The sequence below is a fragment of the Bos grunniens genome, chromosome 12 (assembly GCF_055505025.1).
Source record: "Bos grunniens cultivar Pamir isolate PY7600 chromosome 12, Bosgru_T2T1.0, whole genome shotgun sequence".
NCBI classification, from domain to species: Eukaryota; Metazoa; Chordata; class Mammalia; order Artiodactyla; family Bovidae; genus Bos; species Bos grunniens.
In genome coordinates, this window is record NC_141176.1 from 52,470,425 (window position 1) to 52,496,216 (window position 25,792).

A 25,792-nucleotide genomic window follows, 5' to 3' on the forward strand; every position below is an offset into this window, starting at 1 on the left:
TAGTCACAATCTTCAGATTCTCTAAAAATCCATTATGGCTAGCACCACCCCAGGGCAGAGGGGACAGCAGCCACTGCTGTGTAAGGGTCAGATTTTATAAGCCAAATATTCTATTTGGTAGAATTAGACATCAGCCTAGTCCTTGCCACTAATTCTGAGTGACTGACTCGTTTTTGTCACTCTGATGATGGAAATGCCTTCATCATCACATTTATTTCATAAGCTAAACCATACATAATGGTGAATCCAAGCAAATAAGTAATTAATCTTTTATACTTGGCATCTCTCTCTACAAGGTCAATGTGTGAATTTTCTGAAAGGGACGTGCTTTCTAATTAATGATGCACAGTTCCTCACAAAGGAAATCTCTACTGTGATTGGCTAAACAATAGACTCTTTCAAATATCAGGAACACCATTTACCACATGCCAGCAAACATTGCTTGTTATATAGAGAGGGTCAGAGTGAGGGCCGCTCTATATCATATTCCTGTGCTTCAAGTAATGGCGAGTATTTTTTTAAGATCTGTTAAGTGGTGACAGCTGAATACCTGCTGGAGTCTAGGTGCATAACTAACACACAATTATTTCTTCCTGACATATATTTGTCAAATTATAAATCAATCCTGCTGAAAAAGTTAGTTTTCCAAAATATATTTCATATATTGAAAAAAATGTCAAGTTAGCTAAATGTGGTAAACTCATACGCTAACTAACTAATGTGTATCTTCCTCATTTGGGTTTTAAAAATTTTGAGGCATGCAGTAAGTATTACTAAAAATGGTCATATGGCTATTTTAAGTATCACTAAATATAAACACACTTTGCCAAAAGCTTTAGATCATAAATACTTTCACATTCATCACTTAATTTTGTTTAGTGCTCATGTTTATCATGTGTAAACTTAAGTGATAATAGACACTTCCTTAATCTCAAAAGAATTCTGAAGAAAAAATAATACAAGACAGGATAAAAATTTAGTACATTCTAACAAATTAGTAAAAATGTTAAATATTAATTCATTAATAATCTGCATTTATGCCAAAATCATAAATAAATGGTTATATAATACCATTCTATAATATAATGCACCCATAATACTCTACTGTAATATGATATGCCATAGTATATACTCCTTATGGGTTACACAAGACTATATACTACAGACAGCAGGTTCTACAATTATTCTATAATATTATATAGTATTACTGTCAACTGTAAAAAGGAGAAATATAAAACTGTTTTACTCATTTTTAAGAATACAAGATTTTAAAAGTTAAATTAAATATCACTCTGAGACAAAAATATGTGATTAGGAATACACAGTACTTTAAAAGACCAAAGCAAATTTTAAAATGGTCTGACATTTTATCAATTGTCAATAGCTTAAACATTTCTAAAATTACGTGACTAAGGAAAATATAAGGAAGACTCAAGCCATATAGGATGGCTCTGAAAACAAAGGTAAACTAAAAAACTTAAATTATCAAACTGTTTCTCATAAAAAACTAAAACAGGAAAATTATTTTTACATTAAATAACAGAAAAATGAGTCTAAGACTAACCTGTCACATAAGACACTATATTCTTACAGATCACAATGTGCTCGAGGCTTACATGTATACCACTTTGTTCTGGTCAAAAGGGCTTTACAATTCCCCAAAGGCATTTCTTTCTATGTACTTATTTTATTTAAGACCTCATACAGGTTTGAAATTAAACAAAAGTACTATTTAACCTACAGATATAGTAAACAGGCATATCAATTAGGATAATCAATACAATATTGAACAGATACATCACAAATTACCCCAAAATATCAAGTTTAAATAAAATGATAAACTTTAATCTTAAATGGAATGAGATGAAAATGACTGAAGTGAACTAAAACTTCTTTCCTGAAAGCTCCTATGTTCATTAAGAATGGCCCATCCATGGAGGCACGCATACCCACCCTTCAGTTTGTGAGACAGAGATGAGAGAGCAGAGGCAGGCCCAGCTACACCATAATTTTTGTAAATGCGCTCACGAGAAGCAAGGTTGCGAGATGGAGATTCTATAGTGGAAAACATTGGCAAAGAAGCAGCACAGATTCAATGGAAAAAAAAAATTTAGCAGAGAACACAAGCAGAAACAAAGCATTTCAAATGGTATGCGCAACTATTAACTGCTATTAAAAATTTCATATTCTGCTAAGATTTTCAATAAGTTTATATCTCTCTAAAATTAAAAACTGAAAACAATGGTCAAATTAATTAATTTAGACTAATGACGACAGCGCCAAATGTGTTAGCTTAAAAGTTAAATAACAGTCACAGCACTGATAAATCAAATTTGAGCATTTCTTTTCAGACTAATCTTTCTTTAATTCAGTTTTCTTTAATTTGGTGCTCACTTACTTATAAATGAAAGTTTATAAGTAATTTTTTTTGGTAAACAGTTTGAGATTAAAAAAAAAAAAACGTTACTTACAGTTTAACCTATTGTCCTCTGGCTTTCTGTATGGACACAGGACTATAATTTTTCCAGTTTGCATCTCAGAATGGACCCAAGTTGACATTTACGGTTGACTACTTTTCTGAGTCCATCTTCAGTAAAAACTACTAGTGCCAATTCCAATATTTAGCGTTTGTTTTGTAGATCATATTACTGAGATACCGAATTTTATTTATAAAATGTCTCACAACAAAAACAAAGCAAAAAAAAAAAATTACAAGTCACTGAAATGTTACACACATTAATGATTCACCATGCAGAAAATGAAGTCCTTAAAATGAAAAAATATATATATTTTTCAAAGAATTAACAGAACCTTTAAAGTGGTCTTTCAAAAGCAGTATGCTTCAAAAAGAAATGTCTAAATCTGAAAATTAACCCACTATTTAAAATTTTAATTTATGGCAGTTAAATGTAATCAACTGAGCTGAAACAAATTCAGGTAATAAGGAGATAAGTTTCTTAATATTATTGAAATAAAAAAATGAATACACACTTATCTCAAGAGAAAAAGTAATGGTTGACCGATTCATCATTATGGCCAAGATAAAAGATGAACTATTCATAAGCCAAATGTCCTATATATGGTACAGTGTATGTATTATGTGTCAGATAATGTCCTAGAAATTGAGCAAAATGTAATGAATAGAAATGAAGTCCCTGCTCTTATGGAACTTATCTTCCAGTAAAAGGAGAAAGCCAATGAACACATATACCCTAGACGGAGTGGTGATAAACTTGGGAGTCGTAAGCACACAGATGTTTGGGTAATACTCCATGCCTAGATAAGACCACTCGGGGAGCGAGGTCTAGATGAGACCTCGGAATACAAACCTGGACATTCCTAGAAACACAGAAGAGTGGAGGACGTAGGAAAGAGGTCAGAGGTGAACAGCTGAGGTAGGAGATAACCCTCAGGAAAAGGAAGAAGGTGTTTCAAGGGAGAAAGAAAAAGCAATCCTGTTAAACACTGCCAACAGAGCAATTAACATGAAATCTTAGAATTGACAATTGAACTTAGCAAAACAAAAGTCAAAGACTGACTAGAGTGATGTCGGTCGATAAGGACAACTGCAAAGACCCCTTGTAAGCTGGTTCAGGAGAGAATGGTAGGAGTGGATGGAGGGATGGACCCACATGCCATCAAGTCGTGTTCATCTAAGTTAAAAAGCTGTTAAAATTTTAATATCTTTGAGCATTCTTCTCTTTAAAGTCTATAAAACTCAAAGGTATCAGACTCTACAAAAGGAGTTCTTATGCTATTAATACTCAGTCTGCAACTCTCCCCAAAAATGTGAGTTCGAGTGCCAGTTTTTGACTGGAATTCAAGGGCAATTCAAACTGTCCATGAAAGGACACAGTTTCATAGCCTGGTCACTAAAATTTGTGAAGACTGGGTTTAGCAAGGGGGCACAAGAGCAAGAAATTAGAAGACTATCTTAATTAAAAATACCGATAACATAAAGGTACAAAACTACTGATATACAGACACTTGTAGGATAAGATGTTAGAGGTTTAAGGACAAACTCCTGGAGGAGGTTTTGAAGCCAAAATATGCTTGAAGTCTTTTCAATATGTTACAAAACCTAAAGAGAATAGGTATGATTCAGAGTGAACAAGAAGAAACAAATATTTTTTGAAAGTCTAAAAAAGGTTACTATTAAATGCCTAAATAAAGTAACCTGTGATTTCACATAACACTACTTCTAGTCATTTAATGTTACAAAATTTGCCCATGTTTAAAATACTTTGAGGAGAAGGCACTGGCACCCCACTCCAGTACTCTTGCCTGGAAAATCCCATGGACAGAAGAGTCTAATAGGCTGCAGTCCATGGGGTCACTAAGAGTCGTGTCACTTTCCCTTTTCCCTTTCGTGCATTGGAGAAGCAAATGGCAACCCACTCCAGTGTTCTTGCCTGGAGAATCCCAGGGACGGAGGAGCCTGGTGGGCTGCCGTCTGTGGGGTTGCACAGAGTCGGACACGACTGAAGCGACTTAGCAGCAGCAGCAAAATACTTTGAACTAAAGATTTATCTTTCAATTTAAAAACAGAAGTAATCTGAAGAGAAACATTCCTACCTATGCACAGAAGAAAAAATTGATCAGCTTTTAGACACCTGATGAAGATTAATCATGCACCTTTTTATCTTGCTTTAAGATAAAACAACCAATTATTAAATTACTCTCTCTAGGCTTTTGATTTTTTACGCATAATATAGTTAACTAAGGAGAATAATCCTTAAAACAAAATCTTTAAAAAGCAGGATTTTTTTTTCTCCAGTACTCATTTGAAGTCAATGTTGTTTGGTATCAAATATTCCTTTATTAACAATATGGTTCTTTACACATTATTTATTCTTCATTTTCTTTGATTTAAATCCCAAGTATCAAATCCCCTAGAATATTTCATTCATTCTCTGGTCACAGAAACTGAGTTGACTGTAATCTGTATTTAAAAACTTATTCCCTAGGCTAATGATAATAAAAGTTTAACTTTTTTTTTTTTTTTAAATAAAGAAAGCATTCGCATTTCAGTTGGCCAAAGACAAACTGTGGGACAATACACTGGAAGAATCAAGGCACCTATTAGCATTTAGATTTAAAAAGGAGCATATATTTTATCCCTGTGTCAGGAAGATCCCCTGAAGAAGGAAATGGCAACCCATGGGAAATTCCATGGGCAGAGGAGCCTGGCGGGCTACAGTCCATGGGGTCACAAAGAGTTGGCCCCGACTGAGCATGCGTGCATATATTCCTTCAGTGTTGAGTCAACAATGAGGCAATGATCTTCTTTATCCATCTGTTGATTAGCACCCAGGGTGTTTCCATATCTTGACAATTATAAATAATGCTTCTGCAAATACTGGGGTGCATGTATCTTTTAGAATAAGTGTTTTTGTTTTCTTTGGATTATACCCAGTGGATTTGCATCTAAAGCTGTCAGTCTAGACAACTGCTAGCTTGAGTATGCAATTGTCATCACTATCACCTTATTTTAAACCCTCCAGGACATCAATAGACAGATGTAGGAACAATACTTATAATTATACTTATTTCTTATCTGCATATATTTTGATTGTTCACATCTTTTGGCTAGGTTGAAGCTATTATTTATATATTGTCTCCTCAATAACCAATACATTTGCTTTTTAACTTTTTAAAAAAATAAATAGCTTTAAAATAAGTAATTTCCAGAATATATGAACTGTAAGTTATGCTTAACCACTTACTGCCTGTCATAAAAGTCTATACTGTCAAAATATCTGTAGTTCTATTCAGAGAAAAATGCAAATGTACAATTACTGAGGTTCAAATTGAGTGAAGAAAGTCAGGAACACTGTCCCTGTCATTCCACTGCAAACACGACACAATCTTATACTGTTTGCGAAAGATTCATACAACTAGATTTCTTTCTACATCTGAAAAACGTATACATAAATAAATATAGATATGAATAAGCACAAACAGGATACATAATCTTAATAAATGTGTCAAAAGAAAAAGAGCATAAGACACAGAATTGAAACTAAAATTTGTTTACCTAAATGTCAGTATACTAAATGAATTATAAAACTAGAACAAAATTTTCAACCTTAGGATAAAATAGAAATATGCCTTTCACTAGAATATAACATTAATCCATGATAAAAATGCAGAAAGGAAGATGCATGAAAATCTGTAATGATGTATTATCAACTTGTTAGTCAACAATGCCATCTTCAGTTATGGAAATGCTAAATATTTATTCAAATTATATTATAGTATTCTGGAAGCTAAGTTACCCAACTGAACTCATTTTTTCCTTAAAATCTTCTTTTTATTCTGTGTATTGGTATCAGGTAAGCATATAATCTTCCCTGGTGGCTCAGAGGAAAAAGCATCTGCCTGCAATGCAGGAGACCTGGGTTCGATCCCTGGGTTGGGAAGATCCCCTGGAGAAGGAAATGGCAACCCACTCCAGTATTCTTGCCTAGAGAATCCCATGGACAGAGGAGCCTGGCGGGCTACAGTCCACGGAGTCGGACACGACTGAGCGACTTCACTTTCACTTTCAAGCATATAATCTTCCAAAACAAAGGAAAACTGGACGTCATTCTAGATTAGCTCCTCCAACTATCTTTAGCACGTCCTGTACAATTTCACTGCCTACATGTTTCTAAACGTGTTCCTTCTATTTTCCCATTGTAATTTACCTTAGTTTAAGCCCTACTCAGCTTTTCTCTGGAATTTCTGCTTCTAACACTGTCCCTTTCTCCAGAACCCTTCTCATAATATTTTCAGTTATCTTTCACAAATGTAAGACTGATCACATCATTCTTTTTATTTAAAATTCTGCAGAACTATATAATCCTTCATCTGTTTCTTACACTTTACTCATTTTACACAGTATTAAGTCTAAACTACTGAGAATGGCTTACAAGACCTTCATGATGTGGCCCCACCCTCTCTAGTGTAAGACAGTGCAATTAGGACACTAACGCTCTAAGCTACCAATGCATGAAGTTCTTATGTGAATCATGTTTTTCAACATAATCAAATGAGCTTATTCTTTCAAAGTGCTTAAAATGGTGCCTGTTATGTAGTAAAGGACTGCCATGCGCTAGCTATTACTATTTCATACGTTCTCCTCTTTCCTCAGACCACCAACGCACTCTCCCCATGCTAACTCTGAGCTGATGATGGCTTCTATTCCACTGAGAAAACAAGACAAGACAAAAAACAAATGGAGAAGATTCTCAGGCTGCTAACACTACGTACTCTTTTCTCTCCTCTTCTGATGGATGAACTATTTCTGCTCCTACTTGGCCAACATTTCCACTTCGTGCTAAATCCCATTCCCTCTTCCACAGAAGAATACTGTTCCAGCAATTCTCCCCTCTCTCCTGCATCAGCAATATTTCTCTTTATTGGGTCATTCTCATTAAAAAAAAACAACCTTAATGTTACCTTTTCCCTGCTTAAAAACCAAACCAAACAAAAACCTCTCCAGATCTCACGTCCTCTGTCTTGGTTTCATTTTTTTCCTTCCCTTTATAGTAAAACATGACAGACTTATCTATAATAACTATCTTCAATTTCTCATTCCCCTCTTTATCTTGAAGCTCCTCCATCAAGCTCCGGCAGCTCACGCTACTGGAGTTGCTCTTATCATCAGTGACCTCCACGGTGCTAAATCCACAGTGCTCAGTCCTCACTGACTGACACATCAGCCACATCTGATACAGATTATCACTGTTCCCTTGAAATACTTTTCTTCACTTGGCTTGGTTTTCCTATCTCTGTGGCCACTTCTTAGTCTCTCTCGCTGATTTCTCCTCTTTCCCATGTCAGAACACTGAAATGCTCCCAGGGTTCAGTCTTTAGGCATCCTTTCTTTTCTCCCTACACCCACTTTCTTGCTGCTTTAATCCATCCGTAGGGCTTTAAGTGTATATAACAATTCTCAAATTATTCTGCTATAAGCCAAACAAACTCCTAACTTATGTGTCCCAGACAGTTCCCCTGAACCCCAGGCTCATGTGTCAATCTCTACTAGGTATCTCCACTGGATTTAATAGGAATCTCAAACTTAACATATTTAATCAATCATTTGAGAATACGGTGACAATTATTCCCATCCCGATCCACGCCCCTTTGCAGCAAGCAACTCTAATCAAGGAGTGGAGTCTATTTCTCCATTCTTGAATATAAGTGCATTGCTTTGACCACCAGAGGATGGCAGATGTGATGCTGTGTCAGTGTAAGTCTCAGAATCCTGCAATGTCCAGGCAGACAAACCCAGGTTAACCCACTGACTGACAAAAAAAAACACTTGGCCTAATCATCCTTTTCACGCCAGCCAATGGCCAGCTAACCCCCGAAGCAAAAATACCTGGGTGACCTAAGAATGCATGAAGAATCCCAGGCAGGGTCCCTACACCTATCCAGCTGAGCCCAGCCTTCTCTGCCAACCCACAGAACTGTGAGCTAAACAGTGCTCATTTTAAGTCAGGAAGTTTTGGGGTGGTTTGCTATGCAACAGTAGCTCTAACCTCTCTAACTTTTCCTGGCAGAGTAGGCAGCTTTTCTCCTGTGTTTCCAATGCATCCTGTGAATATTTGTTCCTGCAGACTTAAAAAATAATGTCATTTAAAAAAAAACATGGCTGCCTTTGACAGTATTCCAGAAGATTAGTGATGATATTTTCTCTACCTTATTGCTCCCTATAGCCTAGCATAGAGTAGATACTTAACAAACAAAGGTAAATAGATGATGGAAGAATAAATGACCCATCTGAAGAAAAATGGGAATGAAGTGTAGAATAAACTTAGTAGCCAAGACAGAGATGGAAGCAAGGGGAGAGACAGAAGGTCAGATCTTGTCAGGAGAAAGCAAACAGATGCACTAAGGCACACCGTCCTATAAACAGCAGCAGCATTCTTTGGGGATTAAGCTTCTAGAATGAACTTCATCAGGGCCGAAGAAGAGGAAGAGGAACACGGGTCCAGACTTTCCTACCACCGAGAAGATGGTGACATGGAATGAAAATAAATTCTGGCCCAGGACTGAAATGACAAGGATGTGTAGGGAGGCTAGAGACATTAGAGTACAACTGAAATATACTGAAATATATATATATATATATTGGCCCCTGTGACAGATGCTATGGGCTCAAGCATGAAAAATTTTATTGAGCTTATTTGATTTTATAAAATCTGTTGATATCATCCTTTAATTTTTCTTGATAAAAATTATAAAGAGGAAAAGGATCTTAGAAATCAGCTTAGTGTCACAAAACTAACTGCAGGGAAGAGACAGATTAAAACCCAGGTCTCCTTCCTAAGTCAAGTGTTCCATCCATGCCACAGCTCACAGCGAACAAGGAAACAAGTGGATAGATTCTAGGCTGGGACTGCAGTCCAGGATAAAGATGAAGTCTAAGACTCAGAAATAAACCTGCCTTTAATACTAATATCTGGTTACAGTGTTACCATATGAAGAATTAATCTCAAAGCAAATAATGAAGTTAAGCTATGAAAATGTGTGGAGCAGTAGCTAAAAAACCTCCTTTGTACCTTTCCAAATCTCATCCTGACACTCACTCCACAGAGAACAGAATGCCCTGTCTGAGATGGTGATTTTTCCCCACTCTGCTTTGGTCTGTGAGAGATACTGAATGTTGGCATCAAAAGGCAATATATCAGCAGATAATAATCATCAGGCACTGCATTTTATGGATGAGTTAAAAAGGGCTCTAGAAATGTGAAGTAACCTAACTAAAGCTAGTGAGTGGCTGGAGAGGAAATCTGAGCTTAAAGTCTTTCCATCACTACATCATTGGAGGCTAGGTAAGTAAATAACAGTGCTTTAGTAAATGGTAGTATATTCAAACACTAATCAGTATGCATGCAGATACTCAGGCGGACTCTTGTCACATTTAGCAAAATTTCTGTCTCACTTAACAATGTGACAAATGAGTATAAAAGAAGAAGTCTTGTTGCAAAGTAACACAGAACTCTCATAGCTGGGCTTTAAAGTATGATAACCATATTATATGTTATATGTTTAAAATCTCTGACAAATGGTGAACTGTCTTAATGCTCTACTTGACATTTTTTTCTACAAAAAAGCAAATTATTTAGCTTCTTGGACAGCAGCTAGAAAATACGTATGTTAAACATAGTCTTGTGAAAAACAGTTTTTCGATTGGATTATCTTATGTAAAATGCCATCAGTATAAACTTAGAATTATTAGACATCACGACATTAATCTGGATTTAATTACTAAGGAAATATTCCTTCTCTATTTTGAAGATGCATTATGAATAAATTCTGGAATATTGATCATAAGATAACAAGAAACACAGCATCTCAAACTCATGGTTCACACTGCAGAAGTGATCATCTTAGGCATTCACAATAAATACTCTCTGAATGCTTGTAATGTGTGAGATATTGTCAGAGGCAATGGGATAAATAAAATGATGTTTTCAAAAGAAATGAGGGAAGATGGACTGCAGCCCACCAGGCTCCTCCATCCATGGGATTTTCCAGGCAAGAATACTGGAGTGGGGTGCCATTGCCTTCTCCATAATGAAAATTAAGAATGCAATATTCTTAGAAGAAAATGGGCAATTCCTTTTCTTTTCAATTCAATTTCTTTTCAAGAAAAGGGGACAATTTCCCACCTCAGTCCATTAGAAACTTATTGCCAAATTACCCACCGATTCTAAAGTTTACTTAAATAATTTTGAAATAAAAAAGTAAATGGTAGAATAGCAAAGGAAAAGTTTATATACACACCTCTCTCATGCCTTTGCATACATATAAATATGGTGAGACAAGGAAAATTTGTGGCTTTTATTCCTATAATTATTCTATTTCATTAGAATAACATGAAATAATTTGTATGTAGATATGTATGTGCATGCGCAAAATAATTTTGCTAATTTAAAAAATAACCAAATTAATTTCATGTGCAGATTATTTTCAATTCCAAAGATTAATTTAAAAAACCCTATGCTTAGGGGGAAGAAAACATAAAGAAAGACTAACAATAATGCTCATAAAGCTGACATGTGAGGAGGTTTATGTATGTCCTCCTAGAGCCCATCTACTTAACTGGGAACTCATCTACTTAACTGGGTATTTGAAAAATCTTTTCCTTTCAAATCATGCTACAGTCTTAAACTATGAAGGGGAAAATAACCAATACAAACAAAGCTAATATCCTAGATGTTAGAACTAAATGGAAACAGAAATTTAAATATTATATACTAAAGAACAGATTTTTTCCATTATCTATTAATAGGCAAAGCTAGATATATAAAAACATGGCCTTTGTAGTCAGGAGAACTGGCCTCATCTTCTGACTCTACCATTTACTATGTGTGTTTCTAGGGCATATCACTTATCCTTTTTAAGCCTCCATTTCTTTACCTGTAAGATAAAGATATCATCTCAAATGAGAATATACTACAATGCTCAAGGACAGTATTTAGTACATAGGGGTGACTTATCAGCATAAGCAAAAATCAGTAAATATGGTCTTCTATACATAAATTTTATTTTAGAAACACAAAAGGATAAAACAAAAATGATTCTTATTTTACTAATAATTAGTAAAGGGAAGTTCAGTATGAATAAGCCATTTTCTGAAGCAATATGAAAAACTGGTGGGATGGATAGCAGTGGAATTCAGGAAAGAGTATCTTATGGAATGTTAATTCTGCCACATTCAACTTTCCCAATATGATGAGATTACTACAATTTTAATGTATTTATAAAACATTAAATATTTTTAGATTCCACGTTTGTTTATAGTTGTGCTAAAGATGAAAACTTCTGGTTTCTAGAATCTGGTAATCAAGCTTTAGTGATATTCTGCTGAGAACAAGAAGTTTATATCACTGCAGCACACACAAGAAATGATTCAGAAAACAGGTAATTCTGAGACATTTCTATGCCATGATTTCAAATGTGCTCCAATATGGTGGTAAAGGAAGGGGTGGTACTAATAACACTCAGACAGAATGTGGACAAAATTACACTGACACAATGTCAGTTAGGAACCTACTGTCCTTTAAAAAAGACAAATCTGATTTTCTTTACATTTTGTTTCACAATATTTTATTAAATAATTGGTAAAATAAAAACAGTAATTATACTTTTTTTAGACAAGTTTTTGAAAAGAGTTGCAATGACTCTTGAGGAGGAACAAATAGGTCCTTATTCCTTAGTTCTCTTGTCTGCTGCCACTATGACATTATCAGGGTAACTTCTCTTTTAAAATTTTATATTTAATATGAATTTTCTGCCTGGTTATACGTTTTTTCCTTTTTATTTCCTTGTCCTTACCTTTAACACTTCCTACAACCTGGGTACATCTGAATGTAAAATGTCTGTTGCTCCATTAAATGGGTAAACTATTTATGGTCTTCATCGTAATATTTATCAAGGAAGAAAAACACTATTTCACACACATGACACTATTATGTTTCCTTGAAATTCTTCTTTTAAAAGACATTAAAGTGAATATTATATATGAATGGAGATAATTAGCTAGAAATTGATACTATTTATATTTACAAACTAATTAATTGAACTTGACTAATGCTTAGCACAAACCTAGAAAAGCTCATACTCTAGTATATTCTTTTCCTAAGATAGATAATAATATCACAACGAATAATATCATTTGCTAATGATATACTACCTGGCTCCTAACAAAAACTAAACCAGCTAGTATTCTCTTAAGCAATCCCAATACTAGTTATGAAGGTATTTTTGTAGAAAAATAGTTTAGATCTAAGTGTGAATGTACTTCCTTAAAGTAAAGCAAGGAGGTCATACACTTGAATTCAGACAGATGACTGTACAAGCTGAGATAAACTCCCTCAATTCTGTGACTGTTTTTATATACTATACAGTTAATATGTGAGCTGCCGGCCAAGAAGAGCATACTGGTGTCATATTAGGAGTTTTGAGACATTTATGGGGAAGCCTCAGCAGCTTATTAAGAAAAAAGAAGACTTGGCTAGTATAAGTGCAGTTTGTTTTGGTCTATTTTCCAGATCAGTATGAATTACTATTGATATCATGGATGAAGGGCCTTTTGCCTAGAAGGCTGAACTGAATCAAATGACCAGTTTAATATATTAAGAACAACAACAACAATAAGCAAGAAAAGAGACAATTTGAGATAATCTGGAAACCTAAGTTGTTAGTCATTTCAGAGACACCAAATTCACTTAAAAGAAACAAACAAACCTGCCCAGTACAGCCTCTCCTCCACTCTTGGGGCATTGCCAAGTAACAAAACTCCAATGTAAATCAACAAAAGTTATCCCTAGAACTGCTGCTTACCACAGTCATGCATTTTATAAAAAATATTAAGTCAAATGTTTTCTTTATATATTTTATAGTATTATTTGCTTATTTTGGAATTAGGACAAAAAATAATAGTAATGTTTTAATAACTACACTTAATGAAAAATGTGATTACAAATAAATGTCTTAGCTGAGGTATGTCTTAGGTCAGAACACCTTAAGTGCTTCAAAAACATGGGAAAGGATAACATCCTTTTTAAATAAAACCAGCTAAGTGAGTTGATAAATAATTAGCAACTGATAAACAACTCAGAACAAAGCTTCAGAAATGGTTTGATGAGGCAGGTAAGGCTGACAAGACTTACTCTGAAGCTGAGGCTGCTGGAAGGAAAGGGGCTGTCCGAACACAAATGGGCTGTGGACTAGGGAAGAGGGAGGTTTTGCAGCTTGATCAAAGATGGAAGGAGCTGGGAGATTGGGTCGTGACTGAATGGAATTCAATATGGCACTCAGTTGGTCACCTGCAGTGGGCAAAACAGTGAAGACTACAACTTGTTATTAATTAACATCCAAAATGGCAAAGTAAATGGTGCTTTACGACATTCAGATAGTCAAACACTAGATAAAACAATGCCAATTCAGAACTCCTGAGGAAGTTGGTGATCATTATCCTCAAATTAGGGACTGAATGCTGTGTGTCGTTTTAATAATAGAAGCACTCCAACAAATTTTACATCATAGCCCACCTATAAAAACAAATCCATTTAAATTTATTTACATCTAGCAGTAGCAGGAGAATATACAGAGTCTATGAAGTAACTATGATAAGCTGATTTGTATCATATAAATATAAATGAAAACCTAAGTTAATGTCATCTTCTATGAAGTATCTGACAATGATTATCATCACTTTGCCTCATATGTAGTATACTTCATGCAGAAAATATGCAAATAATATGAATAATTTAATGTAGGATTGAAGGGAGGCAAAGTATGTTATTAACTTAGTAATATTTAGAGTTATAAATTACTAAATTTATATTTTCTTTTTTAAAGTTGCTATTGCCAAAGAAATTATACATTTTTAAAAGCATGAACTCTTTTGCTCAGATAGACAATATAAAAATCTGTCAGACCTATAAGATAAAAAGGAATATAACCCACCTTATTTAAACAGTATCTCAAACATGAATTCTGAAATTTTCTTCAAATTAAGTACAAAGGACATTAGTACAAAAATAAAAAAATATGAAACGATATAATTGGATGGATGATAGCTCCTTATTTATGAGACTATATACATTCAAAGGTTTAATTGACATCAAAGAAGAGCGGAGAACAAAAAACATAACCAGACTAGCTGAGGCAGAAACTGGAAAACAGCACTTTCCTAGCCATATTCTCTCGATACAATGAAGTTTCATAAGTAAAATTGTAAATGAAACACCAAAGAACTGTGAACAAAAGTTACATGTCTTTACTTTAAAAAAAAAAATTAACACTGCAGATTACAGGAAAGATTTTAGAGATGATGAAGAATTTTATAAAATTGTTTTAAGGGAAAAGAATTTTTGCAAAAAACAGTTACTTGACCTTGGGTAGTTCAAGAGTTAAAGAAAATGAGAACTACTACTAAAGGCAAGATAAAAACAGAGGTTATATATATACAATCAGATCAAAATTTCTTAAGATTTCTTTGCTCCATCTAAGTACCTTTAAAGTCTATTAACAAGTCCATGCTATTTCTGAACAATATTAGCAAAATCGCTTTTAAAAATATACTATTTTTATTTAATAACAAATGTTCTCAAGGAAAAAAAAAAAAAGACCAAATGTTCTCAGAAATGTCTGTGTCTCTTAAAAGTTGATTTTTATTCTTAAGATGTTTTATCAAACTATGTTTAAAAGACTGATTTAATGTGACAGCCACCAGTACAATAGACTTAGAGCATACAATTTGAATTAAACATGGCTTTAAACAGATTTCTATACAGGTATATGTGGTAAGTAAACACTGAGATTTTAATTTAAGGATTGGCAGTGGTAGAAGGAAAGGGACAAGAAGCAAACACCACAAAGCACTTACCCTACTTAAGCATGAAGATCTAGTTTAAGTTAGCTGAAGTCTGAGCTACCAGAAATGAGTGAGCAGACAGTACCTAAGCCTGTAGGTTAGAGCAACCCAATACAGGAGGAAGAGCCAAAAAGAAATCTTGCAGCTAAGGCTTCCTTCATAAAAATACATTGTGGAAAGCAATAAAGGTATCAAATAGAAAATGATTTTATTTTAAATTGAGTATTTCCTCCACAATGATGTATTTTGTATTTCGTTGACTATTTCACTATCTCATTTTCTCTTCAAGTCAGGTATTAAGACAACTCTCTTTGTTTCTGGATATCAAATCCTATGAATTAGTTTAAATAACATTTTAAAGTTAGAGTATTTCCATGGAGACTATCTTCTCCTTCCCATTGTCCAGTTGAATGCCACCTGCTGACAGTATCACTGATTTGAAGCTATGAGTTAGGATCAGGTTCATAAGAAACATGTGTTCAAATTTACATACAAATGGAATTACGGATGAAATTCAAGCATAAATTATTCCAAAGTAATTATTATTTGGACTGTCCATGATTCTGGTCTCTTCCGTTAAAGCTACCAAAACAAACTGTATACTTTTAATATTTATATGGCTTAGGGGTTTTGTTTTACTTTTTACATTTTTTTGGTTTCATTATATAATCAAACCCAAAGATATCATTTCATGTAATTCAAAATTAAGATAACTGATTACATTCAAAATCACACATATTTAATAAAGCTAATATGCAATATTACTTTAAAATATTACTCAAAATACTTTGATTTTAAACAGATCATTATGGAAAGCTTTTTTTTTGCTCATTAACATTTAATAGCAAGTGGATGATTTTAAAAAGTTCTACTAGATATAGTAACATAGAATCTTAATGATGTGAATTCAAAATGAGTGTTTATAAAATGGGAACAAGTAAATAAGAACTATAAACTTAAGCTAAAATGGATAAAAACAAAACTTGTTAAAATAATACTTTCATATTGAATATATATGTATACCTATGGCTGATTCATGTGGACGTTTGACAGAAAACAGCAAAATTCTGTAAAACAATTATCCTTCAATAAAAAATAAATTAATTAAAAAAAAGAATACCTTCATAAGCATTTTGTTAGTTTTCTAGTAACAAACTTTAAAAAGTTCTGTGGGTGAACAGTAATAATAATGGGTAAGAGAAGGTAATAAAAATACTACAGTTGTTAGGTAAGTAAGAAACTCACTTTTAAACACCTACCTTTATTATTTCCAAGTCCATAATCAAATCCTTGGGCACTGCAACTTGCCCCTTTATTAAAAGCTTGTACTGAGAAAGGGCTTGGAGGAGGAGTTTGAGAATTTTGATCCAGAAGAACTTGTTCTACAATAAAAGGAACATCTATAAAATTAGCTTCTTATATGCTATTCTCTATAGAATAAAGAGAGAAAATGGCAAGAAAGATTTTTATGATGAGTAAATTTCAAAATAACCTCACATTTAGATTTGATAATAAGTCTACCAGTTAGGTCACTGACACCGACAAAGTACACGACAAAGCTTTGTTTTCATCTATCAAATTCACTATTATATTTAGAAATGGAATATGCTGTTATAGAGTCAATTTGCTTTTATTGTGGCAGGATATATCACTGAATGTATATTAATATTTCTGGACCAGGAACTTATATTTGTAACAAACTTATAAAAGGACATTTTATAAAATAAAAACGGATGTCCCATAAATCAGAAATTAAAATATCTTCTATACCAGTATTCAAATAGAAAAGCATCTTCAAAATATCTAAGTCTATGGTATCAAAAGAAATTTTCACTTATAAAATATTTTAAGTTCTCAATGTGAAAATTATGGAAAATTTAACTTTGTACTTATTTTTACTCATTATATAAAAGATATGTTCCCTAAATGGAAGGATGATAAACTTGGTTTTATAAGCACTTTTATTAACAATGTAACTAATAAAAGGCAAAATAAAATCTATCAAGTGAATGGTGAAAAAGAGAAAATAGTATTTATTCCATTAAAACAACATTATGAATAGCTGATGGTTTAAAATATACTTTAAAATTTATATCCCTTTAAACTGAAAATGGAATTAGAAGAAAGTAGCAATGTTTTCTTCCTACCCATAAGTCAGAATTCTGTTGTACTGGTGGTAGTGTATGCTAACTCTTTACCAGCATGTCTAGGCTTTTTTTCCCCCAGGAAACTAATCCTAGCACTTCTCTTAGGCAAAACTCTTCAGTATGAGGTGTTTCAGCAGTGAAATATTTCTTCTGAAATTCACCCAGGAACAGCAATCTGAATGGAAAAGACAGCTCTGCTCTCACCCTCTAGACTGAGAAAGTCTAAGTACCAAGTATGTCTGTTTTGACCACAGCAGTATCTTTGCCTATTAGCTTTATCTACAGACATCAAAGACCTACAAAGGATTTTTACAAAGAGGAAAGGTTTTGTTTTACTTACGCTGCTCTATATGAATAAATTACTATAGTGAAAAATCTTATTTCCATACTAAATTCAGTTACATACTAATATCAATGAGCAGACTATTTGAGTAACACATCAAACTAGTCTTAGTGACTTAAGGCACTAGCTTTTTATTTCTTTCCTATGACCCCAGATTTTATGTCAAAATATTAAGATTCACACTACACACACACACACACACACACACACACAGCAAAAAATCATTAAGCAATTACAGAGAAATTTAAACTTCTCTTAACACCTCTTTTAGGGATGAGTATATACTTTAGTAGAAACAACATCCTGATTTAAGAAGCATTTTATACAGAAAGAACCTTCTACTTTCTAAATAGATGGGAATACAGCTTCCCATATTAAAACTTACTCCTTAGTATGGAAAGCATCTTACATTTTAACAACAATAGCTAATCTTACCATCTGCCAGCTTTGTTATTTGTTCACTTAGCTTTCATATTCAACTTATAAATTATCTCCATTTTGTAAATGAGAAAACAGAGGCACAGAGATACCAGGTAATTTGGCCAGAGTCATACAACTGAAAAGCTACAGAGCTGGCATTAGTACCCTGGCAATGCAGTTCCAGAGCCCAGTGTTACAATTTATGCTCACTGCTAGTTAAAATGATTGCTGTTGTTTGTTGTTTAGTCACTAAGCTGTATCCAACTCTTTTGCAATATGATGGGCTGTAGCTCAGGCTCCTCTGTCCTCCCAGGCAAGAATACTGGAGTGGGTTGCCAATTCCTTCTCCAGGGGATCTTCCCAACCCAGGGATTGAACCCATGTCTCCTGTGTCGCAGGTGGAGCCTTTTCCTGTGAGTCACTATGGAAGCCTTGGTGTTAAAAGCTAGAATGATTACTAAGCTACAAAGGCTCTGGCAGTCACTTAAACCAGTCTCAGATTATTTAATTATGTTTATAAAAAGTTGATCTCACTTTAGGTTATTTTCATTTGTATCTCAATATCCCTGTATAATGGAAATGTTTAAAGACTGATGGATATGCAATAAATATATTACTAATATATATGTAGTAAGTATACTATAACTGCTAAAGTTATTTTGTAAAATGTCCGATGTACGTGAAATGAAGTCTTCTATTTTTCAAAACATAATGAAGAACAGTTCTACTCTCTCAGAACATTACTTTATGATGATATCATCCTTGAATAAGAAATAAGAAAGCAGGTTTTATAAGACCAATTCCTATGTTTCACATTTCCTTTTAATTCTCTTCTTTTATGTGTATTCATTTAGCACCTAGGTATTTCACACAGCAAGTTCAACACTTGCAAGACTGTTAAACCTTCAGCTTTGATTTTACTTCAAAAATAAACACACATAAAAGCTCTTTACAACAAAAGAAATATAGTACACTTTAAATTTCTGATTGCAAAGGTAAATCAGAATAAATCACAAATTTAAGCCAACTTGCCATCTTCATGCCGGAGGTACTGGTTTCCGCCTCTGTCTCTAGCTAAGGACCATGCCTCTCCTTCATCACTCTCACAGAACTCTACCATGCTGTTCTTATCCAGCTGCACCCATGTACCTTCAGAATTGGTTACCTAGTACATAACAAAAAGCATGATTGATTGGCTTGATTCTTTCAGAGCACTCAGGCTGAAAACCAGCAAAAAGTTTGAGCAATTATTCCAGTAACTCTCTAACATCAAGTTAGTTTCTGAAATTAAGACCACAGCCTGAGGTAAGACAGAAATCAATCAACAGTCTCGTAAAATAATGCTCACTGACGACTTTAGTAAAAACAGTATGTTTTTAAGGCACAGGATAATTCATACATAAATTTAAATGGTACCCCAAAACACGTGGCTCTTCGTTTGGCACGTAAACTGTCCTAACACAGCACACTTTCTATCACTTAGGTTGACGGTGCCTACAGTGCAACTTGAAGGTGACCCTGACACTGAGAAATAGCATGACACACTACATCATCAGCTGAGGCAAATGCCAGAGTGGACTAAAGAGGAATGTTATTTGCTCAGGACTTCAGTGAGACACACGAATGGGAACAAAGAAATGAAACCGTTTAAACACATCTCCATGCTGAGTCATAGCAAATATTTTAAAGTGCTGTTCATCCATGACAGTATAGTACACATCTGTAATAACGGAAAGATACGTGCAAATACCGAACACTTATAAACAGTACAAATCATTTTGCTACATTGCTTTCACAAGAATAATTATGAGAATAAAATTATTTTTAAAAAGCACAGAAAAATTGCATTAGTATTTTCAACACAAGTAAAGATAAAGAACATTAACATTTAAAAACCTGGGATGGAAATGGCAACCTCTGGAAGAAAGAGATGCTTTGGTTGTATTATATTAAGAATGAATGTCTTAGAAGTCATGAAGCTACAAGAATCCATACCTCTCCCACTGCTTTGACTTTGTTTCCCAGAACTAACATTCCAATTGGGATACCTCTAAGGTTAGGGCAGCTTCTGATGTTGTGACCGGAAGGTCCCGTCTTCACTACCTTGTACATGCCTGGCCCTCCTCGCAAGAACGGCATATCTTGTTCTTGCATTGCGGCTTCCTGTGGGCAGCAGGAGTTTATGTCTTTGAAAAAGTCATCAGTATTAGTTTTAGGTTCCTGAAAATTTGAATAGGAAAAAGAAAGTAAACAAAATACAATCTATTATCACTTTCAACATACTGTTCTTAATAGCTTTTAAAGCAAGTTCATAATACACCAACTAAGAAAAAGAACACATATACAGAAATAACTGAAGTGTTTGTTAACACTATGTTAAAGAATCTTTCCGTTATTCAATTCTGAATAATGTTTAAAATAGAGCTGGAGACGAAAATTATAGCAGGAGAGCAGCCGAACTTTAGCTCCTGTCCCCTCTAATTTGAGGAACATGGTAGTACTTGATTTTACGTCTATCAGTGAAATATTTAACAATAGGAGAAATGAAAATAATTTACTATATGAACCACAACTGAAGAATTCTGAATCATTATTATTGCACTGCTGCCTGTTGGTATAGGTTAAAAAGTCTAAATCTTCATTTTTTTCCATTTTTGTTTGTAATAACTATTAACAAATAGGAAAACAGGTATAAAAATTCTGGAGACTTATCTATAAACAGAGATAACAATGATGAAACGTGCAAGAAATATGACTACTCAATTTTAACTAGTTATGAATAAGTGTACTTATAAGAGTTTAATAACTCACCTTTTCTTAATATAGCACAAATAAAAGTCTCGTTGATTTGCTAGACTATTATTAGACAGTGATATATTAATGCTATTAACAGAAAAAGATGATCATGGTTTAATAGAGAGGAGAGATTAACATTGAAAAAGCAGTTTATATAATGTATTTGGATATCAGAATCACTTCTTAAATGAATGAAAAGAACATGCCTTAAACTATTTGTTGAATCTGAATGCCATGATGAAATCACTTTCTATATAAATGCAATAAAGAGAAATAACAACCTTCCCATATTTTCTCTTTTTCCCAACTAGATGTAAACAAAAGTTCCACACTGGAAGTTTTTTCATTGTTATTATTACTTCTTTAAAACACATCTAAACTGCACTTTAAAACATTTTTTTCTATTTATTTCTGTGGCCGCACCAGGTCTCAGCTGGGGCACATGGATCTTTCAGCTGTGGTATGTGGGATCTAGTTCCCCGCCCAGGGATGGAACCCAGGCCCCCTGTACTGGGAGCGAGGAGTCTTAGCCAGTGGACCACCAGGGAAGTCCCGAAACTGCACTTAAACACAATGATACAGGCTCTACAAATGGCTTTATTCAAATACAGTGAAAAATGATCATCATGGAACACTTATGCAAACACTGGGTTAAAATTAAATTGATATTTAGTTATGTTATAAATAGGGTAAAATTTAAAAATCTAATATATTATGCAAGATAAAATATGACTGAATAGCTCTATCTCTAAGAGAAGTATCATTCTAAAAGATATGTATAGATGTCCATTATGTAGTAGAAATTAAAAATAAAATCATAAGGTTAAAAAATATAGATTCAAAAATTCTCTGTACCTGTGACTTCAATATAGGATTGGTCTGGAAATTTTTAAATCCATTATTAACCTTCACATAATATCTTGCAAATCTCACTGTGGTGATGAACAATCATCAATTTTCACTTACACAAATACAAGGAATGGACAACATTTACTTACATTTTCTACAATTTTGTATCATATTAATCTAACACTCAGTTATTCATTGACAATTTCATGAAAATGAGAATTTTAACTATTTGAAAAATTTTAAATCTAAAATAAAATATGCATTTATATACCTATTTTTGCATATTTGTAAAAATTTATACATGTGCACACCTATAAGAATATAAAGACAGTATTCAAAATAAAATCGAGAGTAAGGTTTAAACTTTAATTGGGCTATTTTATTCACCAGGTTTTCAGTAAACATTTAAAATGTCTAGAAATAAATAATTTTAGCAAATACATCATTTAGTTGTAGCAAACACAACTATTTCATAGTTTTTTTTAAGAGTAAAATTAGTCATACGTACAACTGATGTTTTAAAAATTACATGGTATGATGTAAAAACTAAGCCAATAGTAATAGATTTAGTGAAAAAACATCTTCACTGGTCTTTATGATACATCTTGAGCATTTAATTAAGTTTTGACAACATTTCTCATTTGACCACTCAGGGTAACAGTGAGAGAAAAGTCTTGGCAAAAACTAATAATAACAGCAAGTTCTTTACTGAACTGACAACATATGAAGACTGTATTAAAATATTTAATATTTTATTGATTAAAGAAATATATACATTAATAAATGTACAGCGAAGTTTATCCTTTTTTAAAAATACTGCACAGTATAAAAAGAACTGATAGACCTAAAATCACAGAACTATGTCTGTTATTCTCAAGCAATTCTAAAATTCACGTTTTATTTAATACAGAAATTTAAGACCTGGGCACCATCATATGAAACTGATGAACTGCAATGTTATTTTTTGCTCCTTGCAATTCCATCCCATTCTTATATGAATATTCAAAACAGCACTGAGCAAGGCTAGGGAAAAAACAGAACAGCTGTGGGGTTGAAATTCTCCCACTTAATAAGCGAGGTCTGAAAAAGCCAGACTTGTATATAATTGCTGGAGAAGCTAGTCATAAAATTAAATATAGCAAATCTGAAGTCAAGTAAAAGTTGAATAATGCAGTCTTTGGCAGAAATAGAGGGAAAGGGTTTATGGGCAAACTCAATTGCAGTACTTTGTATGTAAATTGTTTTCAGCAAAAAAAAAAAAAAATATTAATCTTAAGCACAGGCTTCAAAGATATAATGTAAAATTTGTTATACATGCTGAAATACCTGCACAATGTATGATTGTTCCTTACAGTTAACTCACCTGGGGGAAAAAAGCTTTGGAAGTCCATGCAAATACGTCCAAATCCCTGACTCCTGGGCTAGCATTAAAGATATTCTGAGTGACAAAGTTTAGGAAAGAAAAATATCAACGAAGAAAGGGAACAGGAGATGATCTGCAGAAGACGCGTTCACAGGAGTAACAACGTTCTGTACGCCAGCACCAGCACCAGAGTATTATTTCACTACAGGGAAACTGAAGCCACCTGAGTAAACCACACAGCAAAGAAATTCTCATACGTAAGTTTTTGTCAAAAGCTCTCCATGGATATAGTGTGTCATGCCATTTGCTACAATTAAGAGTTAGACATTGATTTCAAGCTTCAGACAGTGCAAGAAGGACAACTTAAAACTCCTTTAAATGACTGACGTATTGACGTATCTGTTCCAGTAAAGCCAGATTTGTTTTATGATAAAAAAAAAAAAACAGTCTGCTGTTTATAAAGACAAGGTGAAGAATGCAGATTGTATAGATAGTGTAACTAGTACTACGAATAATAAGCGCATGTAATTAGTATATGTGAACTTGTTATTGCTTTTTTAAGTACAAAAAAAAAATCAGAAAGTAAAAAAAGTCTAATTCATTTTTTCACTTTTGCTCTCTTCTATAAGTGGGGGAAAAAAATCACTTGGAAATGTTACTGAAAGCTGTCAGCAAATTTGGTAAGAAAAACAGAGAAAAAAACAATCTGAATTTTTATCAAAAGGTAGACCTAGTTTTCTCCATCTCAAAAGTTTAGGAAATGCACAGAACATTTAGAATCTCTACATACAGTCTAAAAATATTCTGTTAAGGAACAACCAATTCACAGCAACATGGTCCCAGAAAAATCAACATTTTCACAAAATGTTTTCATGACAATTAAAATGATATACATCTACATAGATATATCATTCTATTAAATATATTTACTTGATCTGAACTGAAAATCTTTTCAGAAACTAGCAATTACACAATTTTACTGCTTATATAAATACAAAAAAGAGGACATTAAAAATGTCAATGAAAGTTGTGAACAACAAAATTCCCAACCAACTATAAGCCATTTTACATAATGGGAATTTATTTCATATTCTCCAGTTTTGTGTCTTCCTCATGTATATACGTATATGGACAGATATAGATACATATCCATATACATACACCTATGCTAGCACAGACATATGAGACATATAAAAGCCAGGGAAAAAGTGCTTCTATTAATGTGTCTACAGATAAACGCAAAACAAAAACCAAAAACCAAAGCTCCCTCCACATTTAAAAATAGATAGCAGACAGGGTACTTTCTCTTTAGGTGAAGTGGATACATGTTGCAAAGCGTTCTGAAATGCCATTTTGGGGGTGAAAAAGTGTCCTTATTGGTTCATCCATGTATATAAGAATTTGCGGAGTATTTGCTCAAAGGTTTTTCTCCTTTTCAGAGAATAGTGGTACAGACTTTTGGATTAAAACAATGTCAATGTTTTTTAGCATATTCTATTTTTTAGCATAATTTTTTTCTACTATTAAAAGCAATGTGAAAAACATTGTAAGAAGTAATGCAGATTGAGTTAGGAATAAAGAAGCAATGTGGTGACTGACAATTTCAAAAATTTTATATTTATTTCAGTGTTTAAACTCAGTGAGTCTGACAGCATGAGTTAATATGCCCTCATGCTAACTTGAAATAGCTTGAGATACCTTAAAGTGATGTAACTGCTAACCATGGTAACAAATTGCCAATACAATTTGTACATGTTAATTATATGTGGATTCAAATTTGACACTTCTTTTGCTTTGTTCTACATTTGTAGAAAATTCTTAGTGTATACTGGTTTATTGTAAGGCTATTTTTAAAACGTGGTATCTTAACAATACTGCATTTATCAAGTATCAAAAAAGCACCAAACAGAAAACTGAAGTTTAAAAATAAAATATACTGCATAGTTTCTTTTGAAAACACAGGGAAACTTAATCTAAAGATATAAACATGCATGAAAATATTAATTTCCTCAAAGTCTCAATTTCTCACCATTAAAACATATAAATTAGTTTTCATATTGTATAATTTTATAGACTAATGAGTACCATTACATATGTATGTATATACATATATATACATACACAAATACACACATATCTACAATAATCTAAGTCATCTTATCCTCAAAGACTATTCTGAAGGCAAAAAAGTTCTGCCAAATAAAATTAGAAAACTAAAGTATGCTAAAAATCTAACTAAATTGATGAGCACCAAATTGCAGCTTTAAGACAATAAGCTTCAAGGCACAGAAGAGACAAAATCAAAGAATAATTTTTATGGTGAAATACATGACCAAACATTCCCAATGCTTGAGCACAGAGTTAGGAATTACCATTTTTAAAATGAAAAAGATAAGTATCTCAGGAGAATTAAATACAACATATAGTGTATGTTGTGACAGTGTTATTTTAAAGGCCTCAATTCCATTCTGTTTAGGAAACTTAAATGTCAAGCT

The 25,792-nt window shown here is 33.4% G+C and overlaps 1 protein-coding gene across 40 annotated transcripts in view; it reads right to left on the bottom strand.

Moving 5' to 3' along the window:
- The window catches only part of MYCBP2 (MYC binding protein 2), a 270,702-nt gene that overhangs the window by 46,469 nt on the left and 198,441 nt on the right, over nt 1-25,792 (bottom strand). For 16 of the 40 annotated variants that reach the window (XR_015138240.1, XR_015138239.1, XR_015138238.1 and 13 more), the window contains 5 exons: nt 20,285-20,509; nt 19,322-19,454; nt 16,639-16,761; nt 13,671-13,850; nt 1,954-2,055 (listed from right to left, as the gene is read on the bottom strand). Coding sequence is in view for 36 of the 40 variants with exons in the window: in XM_086330007.1 (XP_086186133.1) it covers nt 1,954-2,055; nt 13,671-13,850; nt 16,639-16,761; nt 19,322-19,454; nt 20,285-20,509 (763 nt within the window). In the remaining 4 variants the exon portion in view is untranslated. Of the gene's footprint in view, nt 1-1,953; nt 2,056-13,670; nt 13,851-16,638; nt 16,762-19,321; nt 19,455-20,284; nt 20,510-23,297; nt 23,373-25,792 lie in introns of all 40 variants that reach the window. The other 24 variants (XM_086330021.1, XM_086330018.1, XM_086330020.1 and 21 more) reach the window with 13 other exon arrangements.